General features: G+C 39.2%; 1 protein-coding gene across 1 annotated transcript in view; it reads left to right on the forward strand.

Moving 5' to 3' along the window:
• The window catches only part of LOC149190754 (kinesin-like protein KIN-7E, chloroplastic), a 325,467-nt gene that overhangs the window by 15,367 nt on the left and 288,807 nt on the right, over window positions 1–21,293 (forward strand). The window contains exon 2 of the mRNA XM_089410586.1: window positions 17,036–17,101. Coding sequence (XP_089266712.1) covers window positions 17,036–17,101 — 66 coding nt within the window. The remainder of the gene's footprint in view (window positions 1–17,035; window positions 17,102–21,293) is intronic.

Genomic DNA, 21,293 nt, shown 5'->3' on the forward strand with positions numbered 1-21,293 from the left:
AAAGGAGGGATTTTTCTCATGCATATGCTCTGTGCCGCCCGCCTTAGTGTGATCTCTAAAATCAAAAACATAGAGGAAAATATTTAGTTTCCGGTGAAAGCTAACTTCAACCCATAACGTTTGGTTTTTTTTGCATGTCCGTGTTGGGTTGTGTGGTTTTTGGTTTTGTAGGGAAAATGAGCTTTTTCAAGTAAGCACGCATCCCAAAGCTTCAGTGACTAAAAAAAAATTCTTTCCTCTTTTCCAAAAATTACCAATCTTTAAACTAGCTCACTTGGTCCAAAGTTACTTTATGAGAATAGAGGTCTTGGGTTCAAGTCTTTCTTTTTGTTGAATTACTTTTTCAAAAAGCACATGTAACTTATGTTTTAAAGTTATTTCACGTAAAAGTGTTCTCACCCCTTATAAAAAGTGAGTCACTTATAATTCTAAAGTCTTTTTATCTTTTATTTAAGTTACAATTTAGTGAGTATTTCATAAACTACCGTTGTAAAAGTGACTTTCACTTATTTATAAAAGTGGGTCACATAAAATATTTTTTAAAGTGAGCTAATTAGATTAAGTTTGGAAAGGAGGGGGATTTTTTTAAAATATAACATTATCATTCACTTCCGCACATTCACGCACTTCGTTGGCATCTTCAACAACTTTTCTTCAAAAAGCCATAACTTCTTCATCTGGAAGCCGTTTTTTTTTAATTGGCCTAATTTTTCGAGATCTTTCCATTGGAACACTTAGTTTCAACATCTACAACTTTAGTTTCTGTTAAAATGGAAAGTCCATGCCAAGTTATTCATGACAGCAGAAAATATGGTGACAGGTCTTCCTATGGTATCTTGCAGAGGTGGTGTTTGTTCCGGATGGGTACTCGGAAAACATCATCAGGATAGTTTTGAAAAACGTGTCTCTTGGCCCGCCTCAGCCTCTTTACAACTTGTACATAGTGATTTATGTGGTCCACTTCCAATTGTTTCATTCTCTGGCTACAAGTATTTCTTAACTTTCATTGATGATTTCTCTAGACGCACTTGGGTATACTTCTTAAAACTAAAGAGTGAAGTATTTAACATGTTCTTGGCCTTTAAGACCTTTGTTGAAAAACAATCTGGACATCAAATTCTTAAGCTAAGATCTGATAATGGCGGAGAATATGTTAACAACAAATTCATCAACTTTTGCACTGAGAATGGAATTCAAATGCAACATATTGTTCCATATACTCCACAACAAAATGGTGTAGCTGAAAGGAAGAATCACACCTTAAAGGAAATGGCTAATTGTATGCTTCAATTTAAAGGACTTGGTCTTAATTTTTGGGCAGAAGCAATTAACTGTGCAAGTTACATAGTAAATCACACTCCTACTAAAGTTTTAAAGAATATCACTCCAGAAGAAGCATGGAGCTCAATTAAACTAGATGTAAGTCACTTTCATGTTTTTGGAAGTGAAGCATGGGTCCATATTCCAGATGAGAAACATAAAGCTTTAGAACCTAAGAGTGAAAAATGTATTTTTGTTGGATATTCTGAAGATGTCAAAGGATATAGACTTATTCCACTTAAGTCCAAAAATGTTATCATTAAAAGAGATGTAAAGTTTGCTAAAAATATATCGGCTACAAGCCTAGTTCGGCAGATGTGCCACCTCTCTCTATCCCTTTTACTTCTGAAAATATTTCTTCTTCAGATGATCACAGCGAGGATGACAATCCTCCCCCGCCTTCTTAGGATCCTCCTTCAGCTCCTCAACTTCCAAAATGGGTTCATGCTACTCGGGATGTAGCAGGTGCTCTTGCAGGTGATCCTACAGATCAACGACGTGCGTTTTCTTAGTTTGATAGAGCCTCTTCTTTACCGGCTCAAGCTTCAGCGAATTATGATCCTGACACCTTTGCAGAAGCTTCAGGCCATCCAGATTGGGACGTAGCTATGAATGAAGAATATCGTTCATTATTGGAAAATGATACATGGGATCTTGTTCCTCTTCCAAAGGGATGAAAACTTGTTAGATGCAAATGGGTTTACAGAACCAAGTTTGGACCAGATGGAAAAATTGATAAACATAAAGTTCGTCTTGTTGCTAAGGGTTTTTCACAAGTTGAAGGCATTGTCTATACTGAAACCTTTTCCCCTGTTGCCAAAATGAACTTTATTCGCCTTGTTCTTTCCCTTGCTGCCTCTTTCAAATGGGAAGTCCATCAGATGGATGTTAAATTTGCCTTCTTGCATGGGACTTGCATGAAGAAATCTATATGGAACAACCTCTTGGCTTTATAAAAACAAACTCCAGCGTTGTATGTCAGCTTAAGAAATCCCTTTATGGTCTCAAGCAAGCCTCTCGGGCTTGGTATGCCAAAATTGATAGCTTTCTTTTAGATACTGGCTTTTCTAGGTGTCATTCTAACAATACTGTCTACACAAGAAAGTGGGTAAGTCTCTTATCATTCTTGTTCTTTATGTTGATGATCTTATCCTTACTAGTAGTGATCCCAACCTTATAAACCATGTGAAGTCCAACCTTAAAAAGAAGTTTGAAATGACAAGACTTAGGACACTTGCATTATTTTCTTGGTCTTCAAGTCTTGCAAACCAAGAAAGGTATTTCCCTTTCCCAGTCGAAGTATGCCTGTGATCTTCTACGCCACTTTCACATGGAAGACTGTAAGCCAACCCCTTCTCCCTTTTAGTCTAGAGTCAAACTTTCAGTCACTTGTACTTCCCCTGAAGTTGATGCTACCTTATACTGTCAACTTGTAGGAAAACTTTTGTATTTGACCCATACTCGTCCTGACCTTTCCTTTGCTATTGGCCTTATTGCTCGGTTTATGCAAAACCCACATGAAAGTCATTGGAAAACAGCTAAAAGAATACTTTGTTATGTTCGAGGTATAGTTTAATTTAAGATTCATTACAGTGCAGAAGCATCTCCTCTATTGGTTGGTTTCGCTGATTCCGATTGGGTTGGTGACCCTGATGAGTGGAAGTCTACTGCAGGTTATGTCTTCACTCTTGGTTTTGGACCTATTACATGGGCTTGCAAGAAACAAAGAAGCAGAGTATCGTGGCGCCGTAGAAGCTAGTAAGGAAGCCCTATGGCTTCGTCAGATCTTGTCAGAGTTTGGCTTTCAGTAACAACATCCAACTACACTTTGGTGTGATAATCAAAGTGCCATTCAGCTATGCAAAGATCCAGTCAAACATCAGCGCAACAAACACATTGAACTACACATGCACTTCATCAGAAAGCTCATTCATGACCATGTCCTTGAAGTGCAATATTGTTCAACCGATGATCAAGTTGCAGACATCTTTATGAAGGCTCTCACAGAGGCGAAGTTTACTAAACTTCAATTTATGGTTGGAGTTCAGGAAGTTATCACTAAGGGGGGATAGGCTCTAATGCCTCCTTCCTTCTCCTATTGTGTCATATTTGTACATCCTTCAATCCTATCCCAAGTTGTTCTTAAGGGGGGATGTTAGGATATTCCGACACATAGGAAATAGTTAAGTATAACTTGGTCTAGTGTAGAGTTAGGTAAAGTGTGTTTCTTTACTATGTACTTTTGTAACTTACAATCCGACGGTCACGATATGTTCTAGACATGAAGTGATCCGATGGTTCATTCTCTCCTCGGTATTACCGACACTTGATCCATGGCTTAACACCCGATTGGTCCATGATCTCTATTTAAAGAGCATGGAGGGTCATTTGTAGAGTAACCGTTCATGAGAGAAGGTTATGTAAATTATCATTCTTTTATTAATAAATGGCCTGAAGCGGTCACGTTGGCTCAGGCCGTGGACTGTTTCCCTCTTTGCGGGTTTTAACCACGTCAAGAATACCGGTGTATTGATCTGTGATCTGTTTGTGAGCAGTGTCCTTTGGTGTTCTATTTGAGGAACTTACCCTGTAAATTCTTACAACCAAGGAAATGTGTTCCTAAAAGCTTGGAACTAGCTCTGCATTAAAGCTCTCTCCCCAAGAATGCATGTCCCCTTCTTGCCCAGTTTGCTCCAAGGATAACTCGAATTTCCCCTGTAGAATCTCTCGGAACAACTCCAAAGTGTAGTAATCGCTCCCCTAGGGTGGCACTTGAAGTCCACCGAAGAAGGAGGTGATATCCTCCCTTGGAAATCTCTTGTGCTGAACAACACATTGTAGACTTGGCTCAACAGCTCAAGCATACAAGAGGGTTCAATTGTCAAATGATCAAAAAGCCCCAAACTGATGCCTTCTCCTCCTATTTATCCTTGAGCTCCTTCTCTCTCCATGTGGGTCCCATACATCGATCCCCTCTTGTTAAAATTGGCAACTAGGGCCAAACTCCACGTGGATCACCTTATTTATGGCTTTTGATATTTTTCCTAGATTCCTCTCATTGAGAGGTGTAGGATTGATCTAAAGATCATCCGATTCCGATAAGTATTTATGGAGATATGAATTTATTTTGATTATGGACAAATTGTCAAGGTCGGCTAGCAAACTTATGTAGACTCAGAAGCCCAACAGTCACGCCTATTCATCCTCAACGCTTGCATATAAATACAAGGAGCATTCTCTTCATTTGGACAATTCAGTTCACTCATCTTCTCTCTCTCTCTCCTACGCATAAAAGGATCCTCTCTCTCTCACAGGTGTGGCTGAAAGGAAGATGTCCTAGGGCAAGGAAGACGCAGAAAGAAGGACGCTAGGACAACAGGTCATCTCTTTGACCAGCGTTGACCATCTAGAAGTGCGAATTAGGTGTGCCTCTGGTTTGACCGGTGTTGATTGCCCTATGTTAGGGCTGCAGTTGACTTCAGAAATTTGCAAATTGACTGTATTTTTGGGGCTGTTTCTTCAAGTTGTTCAAGGACAAGTTGACCAGAAATTGACCAAGTATTTTAGAGGTCAATTTCAACTAGTTTGACCAGGTTTGACTTTGCTGATCTACAGTTTGCTGTCACTGATATAAAATTACAAAATTCAGATTTTGTACTATTTCTCTCTGCTGAACTATTGAAGATAAAAGAAGATTTGATCAAAGGGTTTCCCCGCATTGGGGTTTGTCCCTGGCTAGCCGCCACATCTTGTGTCTCTTGTCTTGGCTTGTTTTCTGTTGATCATTTAATGTTCTATCTGCACTTTACTTAATGTATATGTGATTGCTAATCTGTGGATAATAAGAAGAAAAATAAGTAAACTGCTCTAAGCATAGAACATACCATAATTTAACATGGTATCGGAGCTGAGGTGAAGACAAAGCCAAGCAAGAGCAAGAGTAATCACCGAATAGAAGGTTGGCAAGGCTATCTTAAATAAATCATGGGGTCCTCAACACACTTCCTTGCTGAAAACAAACTCCGTGAGAAATCTGACTATCACGGATGGAAGATGTCTCTCGATCTAACATTAGAAGAGCAGGAAGTGTTGGACCATGTGAGAGGTGGGATTGTTGAGCCTCCATCAAATGCATACGCTGCTGCTAGGAACAAATGGACCAAGGGAGAAATCAAAGCAAGGAAGATCATCCGGGACTCTATCGACAAGCGCTTGGTGGCCTATGTTTCCGAGCTGAACACCTCCAAGGAAATCTACGATAGACTGGTGAGTTTATTTAAAGTTAATGATGCAAATCAAGTCTTGTTTCTTAGAAATAAGTTGAAGGAAATTAAGAAGGGCAAAGATGAGAGTATGCAAGCATATTTCTTAAGGATCACCGAGATCAAGAACGATCTCCTATCTATTGGGGAAGTAATTCCTGACAGGGAAATGACACTCACAACACTTGGAGGACTGCCATCTAAATTGTATATATTCAGGACTACTCTTCTCAACAATAACGTAATTCCTAGATTTGTGGAATTAATGGCCAGATGCATTCAAGAAGAAACGAGGATGGAAGAGCAAGAAATGCCCATACTTAAAAGTCATCCCTCTGCCTTTTCTTCTCACACTAAAAGAAGAAACAATTCCGAGGCTAAATTCAAAGGAAAGGCTGGACCAAAGGGTGGAAGAAAAGGACGATGTTACAATTGCAATAAAACGGGTCACTATGCAAGGGAGTGCCATGATAAAAGGGAGTCACACCGAGACAATGATCAAAACCCCTCTCAAGGCAATCAAAGGAATGGCAGGTCAAATGGCAGAGATAAAAGAAGTGCCAAAAATCAAGGAAGAGGACAACCATTCAAGAAGGCAAGAAATTCCAGGTATGAATCTAACACTATTAACAATAAGCAAGATGAATGCTATCTACCAGCAGCTCTATCTACTGCTGCTCCCCGGACTCGCTGGGAAATTGGCTTATTGATAGTGGTGCCTCAAGGCACTTCACTGGTTACAAAGAAGCTCTTTATAATCTGATAGAGAAGGAAACCAACCTGGAAATTGTTCTTGGAGATAATTCAAAATATCCCGTGAAAGGCGTAGGAAATGTCACTCTTCAATTGAATTAGGGTAACACCATCCACTTACAAGATGTATTATATGTACTTGATCTCAAAAAGAACCTGGTGTCCATTTCGGCAATGGAAGACAAAGGCTACAAGGTGGCCTTTAGCGATGGCAAGGTACGTGTATGGAAAAAGAACTTTAAAGATGCTTTTACTCTTGGGTTTTGAGTTGATTCATTATATCAGGTCGGAGGAAGTCTGCTGGGTGTTGTGTCTTGTGACACATCTCTTCTGTCCGAACTGTGGCATCGAAGGTTTGCTCACCTTCATTATAAAGCTCTACCCGATGTAAGAAAAATGGCGACCAGGATGCCTGAGTTCAGATTAGAGCAAGAAGGTGTATGTCTAGGATGTGTCAAAGGAAAGCTTAAAAGGGGACCATTCCCCTCAAGCCAAAGCAAGACCTCTGATGTATTGCAGTTGGTTCACTCAGACATATTTGGTATGATGCTTGTGAACTCCTTGGGAGGATATTTATATTACCTTACTTTTACAGATGATTATTCTCGCAAGCCTTGGATATACTTCTTGAAAAAGAAGGATGAAGTGTTCTCTTGGTTTCGACACTTCAAAGCCTTGATCGAGAATCAAACCGAAAAGAAGATCAAGATCTTAAGGACTGATAATGGGACTGAATATGAATCCAATGAGTTTCATGACTTTTGCAAAGAGGTTGGCATTAAGAAGGAGACTACTACACCATATACTCCTGACCAGAATGGTGTGGCGGAAAGGAAGAATCGTTCAATTGTGGAAGCTGTTCGTGCTATGCTCCATGATCATAGACTTCTGAAGTTTCTATGGGCCGAAGCTGCAAATACCGTCGTATATGTACAAAACCGATGCCCTCTTCAAGCGTTGGGTTCCAAGACTCCCGAAGAAATGTTCACCAATAAGAAACCTGACGTATCTCATTTTAGAATTTTTGGAAGCCTTGTATATTTTCATGTGCTGAAAGAGAAAAGGAACAAATTGGGTGCATCTGGAAAGAAAGGAATCTTCATGGGCTATAGCGAAAATACTAAGGGCTATAGAATCTATGTAGTTGGTCAAAGGGAAGTCGAGATTAGTCATGATGTCACCTTTGACGAAGATATGGCTCTTAGCAAAGTAGACAATCTTCCTACTTTAAGGGGATCTAAAGAAGCTAACACCGGGGAACCCAAGGAAAAGGAAGATGAGACGATGCCCGATGTGGAAGAACCTATGGATCTTATTGATCCTCCACGGCAAGAGCCTTCCTCTTCTAGGAAGAGTCCTTCATGGATTAGGGGGACACTTGATGATGCTGAAGGACACATTGCACCCTGAGGAACCTTCTGTGAAAGTAAGAAGCCGAACAGGTATCAGGGATACTTGACCATCATGAGCATGATCATCCAAAATAAGCCTTCATCATTCACACATGCCGTCAAGCATCAAGTATGGAAGGATGCTATGGCCGAGGAATATGAGTCCATTATGAAAAACGATGTTTGGGATGTGGTCCCCAGACCCCAGGACAAAGCAGTTGTCACTTCAAAATGGCTTTACAAGATAAAGCATGCAGTTGATGGAAGTGCAGAAAAGTATAAGGCTCGTTTTGTTGCTCGTGGCTTCTCCCAGAAGGAAGGTATAGACTATGACGAGATATTTGCACCTGTTGTCCGATATACCACCATCTGCTCGATCATAGCCCTTGCTGCTTCGCAAGGATGGAACCTACATCAGATGGATGTCAAGACTGCATTCTTACATGGTTCGATCAAAGAGGAGGTCTATGTGGAGCAACCCGAAGGATTTTAGATTTATGATCGAGAATCTCATGTGTGCAGGTTGAAGAAGGCCCTCTATGGGCTAAAGCAAGCACCCCAAGCATGGTATGAGAGGATCGATAGCTACTTGATGAAGTTGGGATTCACTAGTAGTGAAGTTGACCCTAACCTTTACTTTAAGGTTATAGATGACAAGCCTCTCATACTGGGTCTATATGTTGACGACCTCTTTCTAATAGGTGCAGACACTCTCTTTCACGAATGTAAGAGGGAGTTGGCTTCTGAGTTCGAGATGAAATACCTAGGACTTATGCACTATTTCCTAGGACTGAAAGTCTGGCAGAAACCAGGGGAGATTTTCTTATCTCAAGGAAAATATGTGGTGAAGATATTGGAGAGATTCGACATGGTAGACTGCAAGCCCGTAACTAACCCGATGGAGCTTGACTTCAAGAAGTTAAGTGGTAATGCTGCCGAACCTATTTTACGAAATGCTACTGAGTATCGTCAACTCGTCAGAGCATTAATGTTCTTGGTGAACTCCCGTTCGGATATATGCTTTGCAGTCAACACATTGAGTCAACATATGGTTGAGCCTCACCACTCACATTGGATTGGTGCTAAGAATCTGTTGAGATATCTTCATGGCACAATCACTCATGGGTTGAGATACACTGCCGGAGATGTGAGACTACTTGGGTATACTGATGCTGATTGGGCAGTCAGTGTGGTGGACCGAAAGAGCACTTCCAGGTGCTGTTTCTCTTTGGGATCTGCCTCGATGTCCTGGATGAGCAGGAAGCAGAAGTCGAGGCTTTGATCACCACCGAGGCAGAGTACATTGCTGCTAGTATGGCCTCTTGTGAGGCAGTCTGGTTGCGAAATCTCTTCAGTGAGCTTTTTGGATTTACTTTGCATACCACTGTGATTCTGTGTGACAACCAGAGCGGGATTCGTTTATCAGAGAATCCCGTATTTCATGATCGCTCCAAGCATATCGATATCAGGTACCACTATATTAGAGATATGGTGCAGTGAGGAGGCTCCAACATATCGGTACAGATGAATAGGTCACTGACATTTTGACAAAGCCCCTAGGAAAGGTCAAATTCCTGACTTTCCGAGAACAACTTGGTGTCATTCAGAGACCCTCTTATGAGGGTCAAGTATGATGTATTGAGCTCTGGGAGCTCCAGGGGGGCGCGGGGTACTTCTTGGAGCAACATGTGACCACAGGGCGACTCACCATCCCCTGGTGGTGCACTATGTACAGGGTAAAGGTTCAACCTTCCCCCGTGACACCTCGTGTTGACTATGGAATAGGATGATTAGTTCTCCTGTGGGCCAGGATGATTCGTTCTCTGTGGCGATTGTGGAATAGGATGATTAGTTCTCCTGTAGGCCAGGATGATTAGTTCTCCGTGGCATCCACTGGACAGGATGATTCGTTCTCCTGTGGACAGGATGATTAGTTCTCCTGTCGAGGCATCCTACCCATGCAGTCTGGGACTCATGGGAAGAACCTCTCATCTGATCAATGAGTAGGGAAATGAGGATAGGGACCATAGTAGTACTATCGATGGATGCATCGCTGTATTTACCGTACTCCCTATGCTAGGATGACCTCCATTGATCTAGGATCAATGATACTGATCTGGGATCAGTGAGAGTGTTCCACACTCTGAGACTGTCTTCGGGTCAGTGGAGGATGGTATGATACATCCTTGATTATTTCTTCTTCTTCATAGTTCAAGCAAAGCAAAGCAGAGCAGAGTGGGGTCAAGCTATACAGGACAGTGCATTTGATGGATGGATAGCAGCGACGGTTCGACAGATTGTAGATGAAGTTCTCCTTAGTTGAGAGGGAGTGTTAAAATTGGCAACTAGGGCCAAACTCCATGTGGATCACCTTATTTATGGCTTTTGATATTTTTCCTAGATTCCTCTCATTGAGAGGTGTAGGATTGATCTAAAGACCATCCGATTTCGATAAGTATTTATGGAGATATGAATTTATTTTGATTATGGACAAATTGTCAAGGTCGGCCAGCAAACTCATGTAGGCTCAGAAGCCCAACAGTCACACCTATTCATCCTCAACATTTGCATATAAATACAAGGAGCATTCTCCTCATTTGGACAATTCAATTCACTCATCTTCTCTCTCTCTCCTACGCATAAAAGGAGCCTCTCTCTCACACACGTGTGGCTGAAAGGAAGACGTCCTAGGGCAGGGAAGACGCAAAAAGGACGCTAGGACAGCAGGTCATCTCTTTGACCAGCGTTGACCAAGCATTGACCATCCAGAAGTGCAGATTGGGTGTGGTTGCCTCTCCTAGGCAGGCTGCAATTTTTGGCACGAAAATCGAGGTGATCTGACTCTGGTTTGATCGGTGTTGACTGCCCTAGTTTAGGGTTGTAGTTGACTTCAGAAATCTGCAAATTGACTGTACTTTTGGGGCTGTTTCTTTAGGCTATTCGAGGACAAGTTGACCAGAAATTGACCAAGTATTTTAGAGGTCAATTTCAACTAGTTTGACCAAGTTTGACTTTGCTGATCTAGGGTTTGCTGCGGCTGATATAAAATTAGAGAATTCAGATTTTGTACTATTTCTCTCTGCTGAACTATTGAAGATAAAAGAAGATTTGATCAAAGGGTTTCCCCGCATTGGGGTTTGTCCCTGGCTAGCCGCCACATCTTGTGTCTTTTGTCTTGGCTTGTTTTTTGTTGATCATTTAATGTTCTATCTGCACTTTACTTAATGTATATGTGATTGCTAATCTGTGGATAATAAGAAGAAAAATAAGTAAACTGTTCTAAGCATAGAACATACCATAATTTAACACCTCTTGTTTCTCTCTCTCCATAAGTGTGTGTTGCTCCAAGGGGTGCACATTCCTCTTGGGGTGGCCCCCACTATCCACTAAGGTCTTGATTTGCCTCCATTCTCCTATGTTGGAGCCTCCCTTAGCCAAATTGTAAAGTGGGTCCTTCCTAACCCACTTTTCCTAAGTCCTTAGCAAAACTCAAAATTGTGCAAAATTGTGATTACTTAGCAAAATTGCTAAGTAGGAACATCACATAAGGTTTGGGAAAGAAGTTCATTTGGAACTTGCTTTAGATCTTAGATTAACCAAGCTAACTTAATTTAAAATAAACCAAGATCATCTCACTACATTCATCTTGCAATTGTGGTTTCTTGAAGTTCTTCTATTCTGAAGCAATTGTCATTTCTTTCAAGTTCATCTATCTTGACTCCAAGTCTTTACATTTCCAAGGATTTTCATTGCTATGCATGTTTATTTTTCCTGCCCCATTTACTTTTGAAAAGTATTTATCTTGCGGGGCATCTATATCTTAAGCAATTTATTTTCCAAGCTTTGCTTTCAAGTTTATCTTCTGCACTTGGATTATTTGCTTGCAAGCACTTACATTCGGCACTGGTCTATTTTGCTTTATCTTGCAATATCTATATTTGTGGATGTTTATGTTCATGGAATCAATGAATGTGTCTTGAATCCTTATGCTACTTTTACGTAAGTTGAATTGTATCTTGGATATTTTCACTAACTCCCAGAACTTAACTTGTTAGCATTAATTACTTAAGCCTTAGTTATTTTTAGGTTCCACCCCCCTTGGCTTCGACTAGGAGTAAGCTTAGATGGAGGAGTTGAGAATTGAGTGACAGCCTCAACTTGAGACTTGCCCCCAAGGCCACACGAAGTGGAGTTAGAGATTTTCTCCATAATAATCCCAGGTGTGGATTAAGGTGGCAACAATCTTCAAAAATTCATATAATACAACTCTGGAAGAACGTTTGTCTGAATAAATATCTGCAACAATGTAACTAATATGACCCAGGTACTCATGAACTGTTGATTCTGAATCCACCACTAATGTGTACATGAAGTTATGAACAATTGATGCTGAATCAATTTAGAAGACTTGGGAGAAGTGCAACTTGTCCTGAATGTGCATATGAATGTGTGCTGTAACTTAACACTCAAAAGTTGTGTGAACAAATCCAGTGTTAAGCTGTAAATAAGTCCTATGTGAATTGCTATAAGCTATGTCACATCAGCTGGAAATACATCTGCTGAAGAGGCATCCAAACTCAGTCACCTAAAGAGTCTTCTCTGTTAGATTTTTCAAGTTCAGATGTGCAAATGCATAGCTTAGGTATAAGTTCTATTCACAATCTGCCATGAGGTACATCTGTACTTATATAATATGCAAGTTCTTATGGTTTTTGCATATAAAATATGTCCACACTCAGTCATAAAATGTACTCCTGTTAACAGAGTCTGAAAACTGATTGCTGCCATATAGGAATTTCTAGGATTGTACAGCTTTTAGCTTGTGGTCAAATCATGCGATGGATTTGTGTCACATGAAGATGCAACCATGCTGGGCAATAATGTACCTTCACTTTCCATTTTGATATTTCCTAATGCCTGCTTCTAACTTTATGTGTGCTCAACATTGATCTTGTTAAGACAAGATTTATTCCTGCAAATCTGGGTGTTAAGCCCAATATCTTCACAAGTGTATCTTCTCAGTTCCAATCTTCGAGTAAAACTCCTCCAAACAAATATAAAGATCCAAGTGTGATAAAATAAGCTAAGATAATTTTATTTATTTCTGACAAATGACCACAAATGTCAAAAATAGGTCAATGGGACTATTGAGTAGAGCAGTGTGAAAATATAGTAGGAGCACAAAAAACAGCTCCTAAATAAAGCAAGATGCAAGAAATGAAATAGAGTAAATTTCTGCTCTATGCTAAGACCTAAAATTGAGCACTGATATCGGAGAGATTTGGAGGATTTTGAAGTCAGAAATACAAACCCCTTTTCCTATGATGATTCTCAGCATGTAGCAGATTGAATTTGCTAGTATTATTCGCAGAATTTTCAGAATTATTTCTTTCTGAATCTTGCAAGTAGATTTTTGAGCATCTGGAGGCATGCAAACAGATGTTGAAGTGGCAGATTTTTTATGATAATGAAGTGGCATCTTACTGAGTCATTTCATGTTATAATCAAGAAACAAGATAGCTATGATGGGGGCTCACAGCCTCATTTGTCAAGCACAGGCTGCTTTTCTTGTATTTGAGAAGCAGAAGCAAATCTAATGTGTAAAAGCAACTCAGCAATACTACAGCGGACATCACTATTACAGAACATTTGCTGATTATGACAATGTTTGATGATATGCAAGGGCAATAAACAAAACAAGAGCTCTTTTGCTGGCTGTGTGTGAGGATTGGACAAAAGAATATCTGGGGATGGATGCACAACCACTTGAATCAACAGAAAACACTGGGTGTTACATGTGGATGCTTTCCTGAGGGTGGGGGATGTGCTCTGTGTGCTCCCACATTCTGGAACATGGGTATTCCTGGGTGACATTTCCCCATGTGCCCTGCTGTGCTAGACACAGCAAGGTATATCAGCCTAAAAAAATAAGATGCTCCTGCACTCCCTCTTGACCAAAGTTCATCATTTTGAGGGAATAAAGACAAAAAAGAAAAACGAAAAATAGAATGAATGCCAACCTAATTTACATGAGGATGAGTAGGGGGGACAAGATGAGGCACATCACGGGTTGGTTGGTATGCCATTGAAAATTCCAGAGAATGCAACTGATTCTGATTCAGAGAGCAACATTCCCTTGGTTGGTCCATATTCCTTCATGCAATAGCTAGATGTAGTGATTAGTGGGGCAACACCTTGAGTAGTGATACTCATTTGTCATTTGACTTATTCTTATAGAATTTATCTTAAGACTTAGATCTATATCTTTTGAAGTTTGTAAATATAATGAGAAATGCAATGGTGATAGATGATTGTTGAATTGTGATTATTATGTAGTTACATCTTTACATGTATTATATATGGTTTATTATGTTACATATAATGATGTATGTTATTGGCAATTTGTGTTTTTTCTTTACTTGAAATATATATCCTGGGGAAACTGCCAGGCACTTAATCTCATTCCAAGGATTCTATGCAGAGTAAACTGGGTTCTGCAGAAGCTCGAGTTTTTGTCAACAATCTCAGAATGATCATGATATTCAGTAAATGTCTCACAAAGAACATCATGTCACAATGTGGGATTTGAATCTGGGTGGGGAGGATAACAATTTTACTCACAACCACTTGGGCTAGACCCACTTGACATAATGGTTCATTGTTGTGTAAGATTTCAATGATTTATGTTTTAGATTTCATATATTTTAATTTTTTTGTTTAGTATTTCAGCCAGGGTCCCCTATGCCAGAGACTCCGATGCCCCCTACCATAGTCCCTAGAATTTGGTGGGTGCTTCCACATGTCCCTTGGATGTGTTTCCCCACTACGGCATCCTGGAAATTTGGTGCAATATTGGAAAACACAACCTCTTCTTTCCTTGCACATATTTCCAGCAATACACTGCATTTGCAATCTGTTGAATTCCAGTTTAACAGAAGTACTTTCAGCATGCAGCAATGAGTAGGGGGAGCACTGTCATACAGACCCTTGCTTCCTGCGTAACACCTGTAGGAGATGTGCAACATGAATGCTCTTGATTCTACTGCGGGAAGCATGAAAATAAGCATCCAAGATCTGGAGAATCTTCTAGACAGCAGTCTATTGCAAGAAAAGCTATTAACCCAAGTAAGTTCTACTAATAGTTTCTGTACTTGGAAGGTGATCACACTCTAGAGTAGGCTGCATTGGAATCTGTTGAATGTTGGAAAAACTGAAGTATTTTTAGCATGCAGAAATGAGTAGGAGAGCACTGTCATACGGACCCTTGCTTCCTATAGCAGCTTCCTGCATAACTCCTGTGGGAGATGTGCAACATGGTTACCATTAATTCTATTGCGGGAAGCATGGAAACCAGCACCCAAGTAAGTTATACTGATAGTTTCTGTACTTGGAAGGTGAGTGCAATAGAATAAGGACTCATGCACTTCATATATGGATCCTACCTTGTCCTTCACTTGCAAACTAGTGAGCTTGGTGGAGGCTTCTGCATATAATTTTGGCATTGTCTTGATTAATAAATTTTTATTCTTGGAAGAAAGGCACTTCCTTGAATTTTTTTCCATGCAATCTACTTTTGGGACCCACCTTAGCCATTCAGCTGAAGAGAAGTGTGCCTGATACGAACAAAGTTTGTTATCACACAATTATATTTAGAATATCTGGAATATGAGAATATCCATCATAGGATAAATAATATTTTTATATAAATTGTTTAAGTACAAGTGATATGATATGATGATTGTTCAATGAAAGTCCCCATATAAATACTAGGCGGAGTGCCATTTCATAAGAGTCACATCTTTTAGTTGAGACATGTCCTTTCACATGTCTCTTTATTAACCATTAATTAACTAATTATTATCTAAGGTTTATTTATTATTAATGTTTATGTCCATAACACCACCCTAGTAAGGAAAGATGCTCCTTACATGTGCTATTCTTTCTTTGCCTATTCTTATGTTTGGAGAATGTGTGCCCTATGTGAGAAAAAACCAATTTCCTTTTATTATCTCATGCTTTTCTTACTTAGGAAAGTACACTTTTTTGATGAGAAAGCAACTTTTCCATTTTGAAAAGGAAAGTGCTTTACTTGGATCTTTTTAGTTTTTACTCATCTTTTCCTTGGTTACTTGCTTTGTACACTACCATTCTCAGTTTATAAGAGATGGAGAGTTGGTTGAGATGATTGGTTGTTCTTGAGTCCTTCCATTTCTTTTCTCATTTCTACTCCTTGTAAGTCCTTGCATGTTATTGTAATCAAGCTAGTTGGTCAATGAGAATTGAAAGCTGCTCTTGTAGTTTACATGTGAGCATGTCCCCGTGCAATGTGGGAATAAGGTGTCGAGGAAGTGATAGTTTTGTCCCTTTCAGCACTTTGAGGGTGAAGCTGACATTTACAGACTTTGTTGAACATGCAGCTCTGCAAATAAAGGTGATTTTCTGTTCATGACAAGTCTTTGTTTATTGATGAGGTTGGTTGTTTTAATGTGCAATTTTCTGAACTGATAGGTTTTGGGTGTATAACCTGCCTGATTAAGTTTATCTTTCTTGTTAACTCCATCACCCACTAGACTTAAGGCATCAGTCACTTCTTTAAATTAGTTTTGAAGTTCGAAGTTCAATAAGTTCTGTTAGAGATTCCCCTGCTGAAGCTAGAAAAGCACTAGCATGAAGTGCGAGGGATTGTGCAAGGTGACATTAGCACCTTCCCTAGTTGATCCGGATGGTTTTGAGTGTTAACAGACCTATACATTATACATTATTCTGTAAATTGCATTTCTAGTGTTTATAACATGATGCTACCCTGATATTAGTGCAGTGTAATTGTATTTCCCCTTCAGATATTGCATTTGTCTCTGCAGTGCACACACATGCCCTATACATTCCGAATTTGGTTCAAAGGAGGGAGTTAACATGGAAATTTTGGACCTACCAGAGCCCTTTTCTGTTGCTTTGAAATTTTACACTAAGCATGTCAACCTCAAGAAGCCTTACTAACATGTTCTGCAGAACACAACCAAATCAATGGCAGATTATATTTATTACATCTCTTCTCATGGATAGTTTTGACTACTTGACATTTTCCAGACATTTCATATAGTTCTTTACCAAATTTTACGTTTGCCATGCTAGTAGCTATCGCAAAGTTATATATTTTGACAAAGCTGGACATTCTTGCAGGAAGTAATATTTCTAGTAACATGGATGTTGCACAAACAATATCAAGAATTATAGTTTAGAAGTTATATTCTAAGAGAATATTTGTTGCGGGCTTGAGTCAACTCTTATTGTTTGTTAATTGTTTTGCAGGGTGATCAAAAGTCTCCTGGCATTATACCATTGGCGATTAAGGATGTGTTCAACATCATTCAAGATGTAGCTAATCTCGACATATGAAAGTGTGGACTGTAAGGAATGGGTTTTTTTGAGTCTATTGCATCTGTTCATACAGCAACACCTGCTCATTATATATTAATGAAAATCCATGACAGAGTCAGTCCTGAACCCTTGAGATGATCTAAGGCAAAGTGCTGGGTGATGGAAATATCTCTGACAAAGGCAATCTTGTGTATGGTAATTATTAGATTCTGCAGGATTTCTAGTGACAATCTTCGCTGTTTATTGTTGCCACTTAACCAGGAGACAAGCCCTACAAATCCCCTAAAAACTGATAGCTTTTATGAACGATAAAAAGAAAACTTTGCAAGGGAAAAAGGTTATAATTGAATGGCCTTGATAGTGGTAAGTTGGTAACTATGTCCATTCCACATACACTAAATTTCTATACAAGAAATCAATAGAAATGGATGGCTTTGATGTACCATAAGAGAGAAATTGAGGAACTCTGGTGTCAAAATCTATATGCCAATTCTGACAAGCATAGTTGGAAAAGGGAATCACAAAATATGGAAATCAACTAACATGTTAGCTGATTGACTCTCATGGAGAGAAACAAAATATGTTAGCATATATGCAACATCGATGGAGTTTATCACTAAAAATGTCACCAAATATGTTTCTTTATTTTTTCAAACACCCTTATGCAATAGTCATTGAAAAAATAATTGACTACTTAAGCAAATTGAGATGTGACTTGTTTCTGTAAATAGTAGTCTGATTCATTATAAAGAACACACTTTTAGTACATTTAATGAGCTCAAGGTGCCTGCAGAATGGTCAAGCCAGTTAATATTTTCACCAATTGAGTACATTCAAATTCTATATGCCAATTCTGACAAGCATAGTTGCAATAGGGAATTGCAAAATAACAGAATCAACTAACGTGTTAGCTGATTGACTCTTACAGAGAGAAAATAAATATGCTAGCATATATACAACGTATATGCATTTTATCAATAAAAACTGTTGCCAAATATGGTTTTTATTTTTCAAACATCTTTATGCTAGAGTCCTTAAAAAATAATTGTCCAGTTCATTCTAGAATTCTATGTTAAGCAAATAGAGATGTTACATGTTTCTGTGACTAGCGGTATGATTCATTACAATGAACACACTTTTAGCACATATAATGAGCTCAAAGTACATTCAGAATGGTTAAGCGAGGTGATATTTCACCGATTGAGTACATTCAGAATGGTTTGTTGCCAGAATATACTGTGGAGTTAAGTAAGAAGATAGAACAAATGCATTAACATTGGACTACCATGGACTCATACTATCTCTGGCAGTAAGGAAAATTGAACCAAGCCATCTACAATCAAATTTAATGTGTCACGCCCATTGGTTGACAACTTGACATAAAGATGAAATACTTTGTAGCTCTGAAATTAGTGGTGTTTGAGAAGTCCAAAAGCAACTCTGGATGTTTGTTCTGAAACAAAACTCTCTAGATCAGGATGTTCTACAATGGCTCTTATTGGTACTGGAGGTTGACTTCAAAGGGTCACTTCTAAGAATGAAAGCATTTTACAGATTGTCAAGCTGATATTATCGATGTTTCCTTTCTGCATATCAAGAAAATTTATTTTTATTTTTACGGTAGCCTGTAAATTCCAGTGGTCAGTGTTTGTATTAGGTCCAATACAACCGATGACACAACATAAACTTAGTGAACTTTGTTTCCTTCAAGATTAAAGAATGCCCAAAGCTCCATATTTTAAAGGCAGGCTGCATGTCAGGGTGCAGATGCATACATGTTTTTGGCATATTTGTGAAAAAGCCAAGATCTTGGTTGCGAAAGCTAAATCTTGAGGGTCTTGGTCAATGTTGCGAACATCGTGACCGGGATTAAATTGGTGAGGGTCAGAAATTGGAAAAAATCATAATATTGGGAAATAATTGGTAAAACTTGGGAAAAAAACGGCAAATACAAAAAAAGAACATTTTTTTTTCAATTTTTTTTAATATCTAAAGCATCCACAACATACAATATATGCATTGACATGTAAATATGAAAAGAGAACTAATATATAAGATGTGTAATATCATGTCTAGTGCTACATCACACATAACAACGAATCATGCCCTGAATACTAAGTCCTGAGTCCTGACTCAGCTACAAAATATCAACAAAAAGTATAATAATGTATCTCATATCATGAATCATAATGTCATATACAATGAAATGAACCAAATAATTAATACTACTGATTTCCTTTGCCCCTCTTGTGAGAAAATGTAACGACTTTCCCTCTAGATGAAGAAGGAGCTGGCATTGGCACTGGCAGTGGACTCTGTTGTGCTCTAGAAGCTGAAGAAATAGGAGCTATAGGAGGTAGACCACGTCCTCTACTGGTGACCATGGTAGGCGGTGTCACCTCCTCCTCCCCTTCTACAGTTGCTATGCTCTCCACTACGTCCTCCTCTAACCAATCAGGGGCTGACTCCATGACAGGCCTCTCGTCCTCAACCCTCAATGTAGTAGTGGTGTCAATCCCATCCAATGAGATGGTCTCCACATCAGGTGTCTTCTCAAGTTGCCTCACACACAATCGAAGATTGTAGTAGATGTAGACCATGTCATTAAGTCGCTGGGACTCCAACCTGTACAAGGGTCATAAATTAATAAATCATAAATAATAAATTAATAATTATAAAAAATTATTATTTAATGAATTCAAAAAATTAATTGGAATATTTTTAACCTGTTGCGCTTTTTGGTGTGTAATTTTCAAATACATTCCAGTTGTGCTTGCATCCAGAGGAGCTACATGTTTGGTTGAGCACTCGAATGACAAGCCTTTGGAGATTGGGTACTCTGCCACCATAGCTTCTCCACCATGCATCTACAACAAATAAGATAAACATAAGAAAAAAATTGAAATTTGAAAGTTTAAGCAAAGTATGAAGAGACAATGAAATTTGAAACAAATTAAAGCTTACTTGGCATTTTAATCTTCCTATCCACAATAGCCATGTCAAAGCTAAATGTGCCACCTGCCATCCTATATATCTCCATTTCTTTAGAGATTTCTGCACGTTCTACTGGAGATGACACAATCTTTTGAACACAAGTGAAGAATCCATCCATGACCCCAACATCAAATAAGAAGCCACATGAGTAAGAAAATGCGGGGTTCAGGGAGATCCTCGCTGCATGAATGGGACAAAGGAGTGTATTGTTCCATCGCTCATTAATCACTTCCCATATGAGTTGTTGTTTCTGAAACGCCTCACCCCCCTTATCATCATAGTAGTTGTGAAAAGATTCTTTAGCCCTATCCATGGCCTCATACAAGTAGCACATTGCGGGTTTGTCTCCATCAACTAATCGAAAAACCTTTACCAAAGGTTCAGTAATGCTACACACCTCTTGCACTCCCGCCCAGAAGCTTTCCTGGTATGAAACTAGCCTACATATGGTTTCTCCCTTTGGTTTGCGGCTATATGGAAAAGCACACCACTCCTCTGAAAGAAACATTCTTTTCACATCCCACATAGAATTCAAGAGGGATTGAAGAGATATGAAACTAGTGGAAAATCGTGTAATGGCAAGGCGCACCAACTCTTTGTTGTTGGTGAATGTTCTCATCAAATTAAGCATAGATGCATGATTATATATAAATTTTGTAATGCTTTTTGATGATATAACAATATCCTTGATAAAAGGAATTTTTCTTGTGTCCTCCAACATCAAATCAATGCAGTGTGCAGCGCAAGGTGTCCAAAATAAGCTAGGATACCTCTCCATAAGCATCCTAGCAGCGTCAACATAATTTGCAGCATTGCCCGTTATGACTTGGACAAAATTTTGTGAACCCCCCTTCTAAATGAACACATTTAACAAATCACATAATAACCATGCATCTTTGGTTTTTGCAGATGCATCAATAGATTTCATAAACATTGTCCCCTTGGGACAATTAACCAAGAAGTTAATAAGGGTTCTACTCTTTTGATTGGTCCAACCATCTGACATCATAGTGCATCCTGTGTGTGCCCATGAGCCCCTAAACTCCTCCAATCTCTTAGTGCATTCATCATTTTCATTCTGAAGAATGCACCCTCTAAAGTCATCATATGAAAGGGCTTTGTACCTAGGGCCAAAAATAGCAATAACATCAATTGCAGGCTGGAAAAATGGATTGTCCCTGACAATGTTGAAAGG

This window comes from Pinus tabuliformis, chromosome 3_1 (genome assembly GCF_031772625.1).
Source record: "Pinus tabuliformis cultivar Carrire ecotype Pingquan chromosome 3_1, CPIR1, whole genome shotgun sequence".
NCBI lineage: Eukaryota > Viridiplantae > Streptophyta > Pinopsida > Pinales > Pinaceae > Pinus > Pinus tabuliformis.